At 35.7% G+C, this 2,221-nt stretch overlaps 1 protein-coding gene across 1 annotated transcript; it reads left to right on the top strand.

Moving 5' to 3' along the window:
* The first annotated feature begins 1,029 nt into the window (after nucleotides 1-1,029).
* Nucleotides 1,030-1,857, top strand: LOC112184022 (zinc finger MYM-type protein 1-like). Its single transcript, XM_024322319.1, has one exon. The coding sequence runs from the start codon at nucleotides 1,030-1,032 to the stop codon at nucleotides 1,855-1,857; it is 828 nt and encodes a 275-aa protein (XP_024178087.1).
* Nucleotides 1,858-2,221: the final 364 nt, after the last annotated feature.

Below are 2,221 nucleotides of genomic sequence, written 5' to 3'. Positions count from 1 at the left end.
CGGTTCAATTATTCTTGGTTCACAGATTGGCCATGGTTAGAGTATTCTCCTTCTAAGAATAAAGCATTCTACTTTCCGTGCTTTCTTTTTGCAAAGGGTCCAAAAGTAAATCCTGCACTAACTACTGATGGGTTTAATGACTGGAAAAGAGTTAAAGATGGAAGGAATTGTGTATTTTTAAATCACATTGGAGGTCCATGCTCATTGCATAATAATTGTGTGAGATGCGTTGAGGATTTGATGAAAACACCACAGCATGTTGACATAGTTATGAACCGACAAATCAGAGAAGAAATTTTGAAGAATTGGTTGAGACTCAAGACAACCATTGAATCTGTTCGTTATCTTGCATATCAAGGATGTGCTTTTTGGGGTCATGACGAATCTGTAGATTCAAGAAACCGTGGCAATTGTGTTGAACTTATAAAGCATACTGTGAAGTTTAGTAGGGAAGTTGCTAGAGTTGTGTTAGAAAATGCCCCCAGAAATGCTACATACACCTCACCCACAATCCAAAAGCAGATTTTAAATGTTCTTGCAAACAAAGTGAGAAAGCATATTGGTGGAGAAGTTGGGGATTCTAGTTTTTGTATTCTTGTTGAAGAAGCACGAGACTCATCTCATAAAGAACAAATGGCTATTATTTTAAGATTTGTTGACAAAGAGGGTTTTCTAAGAGAATGGTTTTTTCATATTGTGATGGTTGAAGATACTACTACAGAGACACTTCATCAAGAGATATCTAAAGTTCTTCTCCATCATAATTTACAAGTTGAGAGAATGCGAGGTCAAGGGTATGATGGTGCTAGTAACATGAGAGGGGAATGCAATGGGCTACAAGCATTATTTTGTAGGGATTGCTCATATGCATATTATGTACACTGTTTTGCTCATTAGTTACAATTAGCCTTGGTTGCAGCTTCAAAAAAAGTTGATCCTATTTGGGTATTCTTTTCTTCTTTGAGTACGATTGTCAATGTTATTTGTGCTTCTCCAAAACGTCTCGATGAATTTCATGTTGCTCAAGTAATGCATATTACAGAATTGGTGGTAGCAGGTGAGCGTGAAACTGGTAGAGGACTTAACCAAATTGGTACCTTGCATCGACCTGGAGCTACTCGTCGGGGTTCTCATTTTACTTCTGTCTGTGACTTGATTGATAAGTATGATGCGACATGTACAGTTCTTGAATTTATTATGGATGATAAGTCCACAGGGTCTTTACGTGCGGAAGCTAGTGGTGCTTACAATGCAATTAGATCATTTCAATTCATATTCATCTTGCATTTTTTGAAAGAAATTATGGGACTTACTGATGTCTTATGTCGAGAACTGCAACATAAATCTCAAGATATCTTGAATGCTATGAATCTAGTGGAAGTTACAATGAACTCTCTTCAGAAATTGAGAGAACATGGTTGGGAAAATTTTCTTGAAAAAGTGGAATCTTTTTGCAAGCAACATGATATTGATGTACCTGCAATGGATGGTCAACACAGTGTGAGTACACGTCGTCGTTCTTGTCAGCAAAGAAGCATAACAATTGAGCATCATTATCGTGTTGACATATTTTATGCTGCAATAGATTTTGAGTTGGTGGAGTTAAATGGTAGGTTCAGTGAAAGAGCAAAGGATCTCCTTATTCTTAGCTCATCTTTGGACCATATAGATGGTTTTAAGGCATTTAACATTGATAATATTTGCACACTTGCAAAAAAAATTTATCCTCAAGATTTGACAAGACAAGAGTTGCATATTTTGAGAAGGGAGCTGATCATTTATGAGTCTGATGTACCTCATCATGATGTGCTAAAGAATGTGACTACTCTTTCAGAGTTATGCAGGGGATTTTTTTAAACAAAAAGATCACAGAGACATCAAATGATTGATCGGTTAATTCGTCTTATTTTGATTTTGTCGGTTTCTATAGCAACTACAGAAAGAGCATTTTCAGCTATGAAACGTATCAAAACAATATTGCGCAAGAAGATGGAGAATGACTTTTTGGCTGATAACTTAATTGTCCACATTGAAAGAGAGTTGGCCGAGAATTATGATACAGATTCAATAATTAAAGATTTTGCTTCTATTCAAGAGCGTAGGGTGCAATTTGAGTAGGTATATTCTTTTGTCTTAGACTTTTGTTATCGAACTTCTATCAAATGTTATAATATTGATTTCTTTTAATCAGTTAACTATTTGATTGTTTAATATGTGTTTA

This window comes from Rosa chinensis, chromosome 2 (genome assembly GCF_002994745.2).
Source record: "Rosa chinensis cultivar Old Blush chromosome 2, RchiOBHm-V2, whole genome shotgun sequence".
In the NCBI taxonomy this organism is placed as follows: domain Eukaryota; kingdom Viridiplantae; phylum Streptophyta; class Magnoliopsida; order Rosales; family Rosaceae; genus Rosa; species Rosa chinensis.
This window is presented reverse-complemented; position numbering and strand designations above follow the sequence as displayed.

What these genes read in the sequence shown, in the direction of transcription:
- LOC112184022 (XM_024322319.1), top strand. Translation starts at nt 1,030, where the DNA reads ATGCATATTACAGAATTGGTGGTAGCAGGTGAGCGTGAAACTGGTAGA.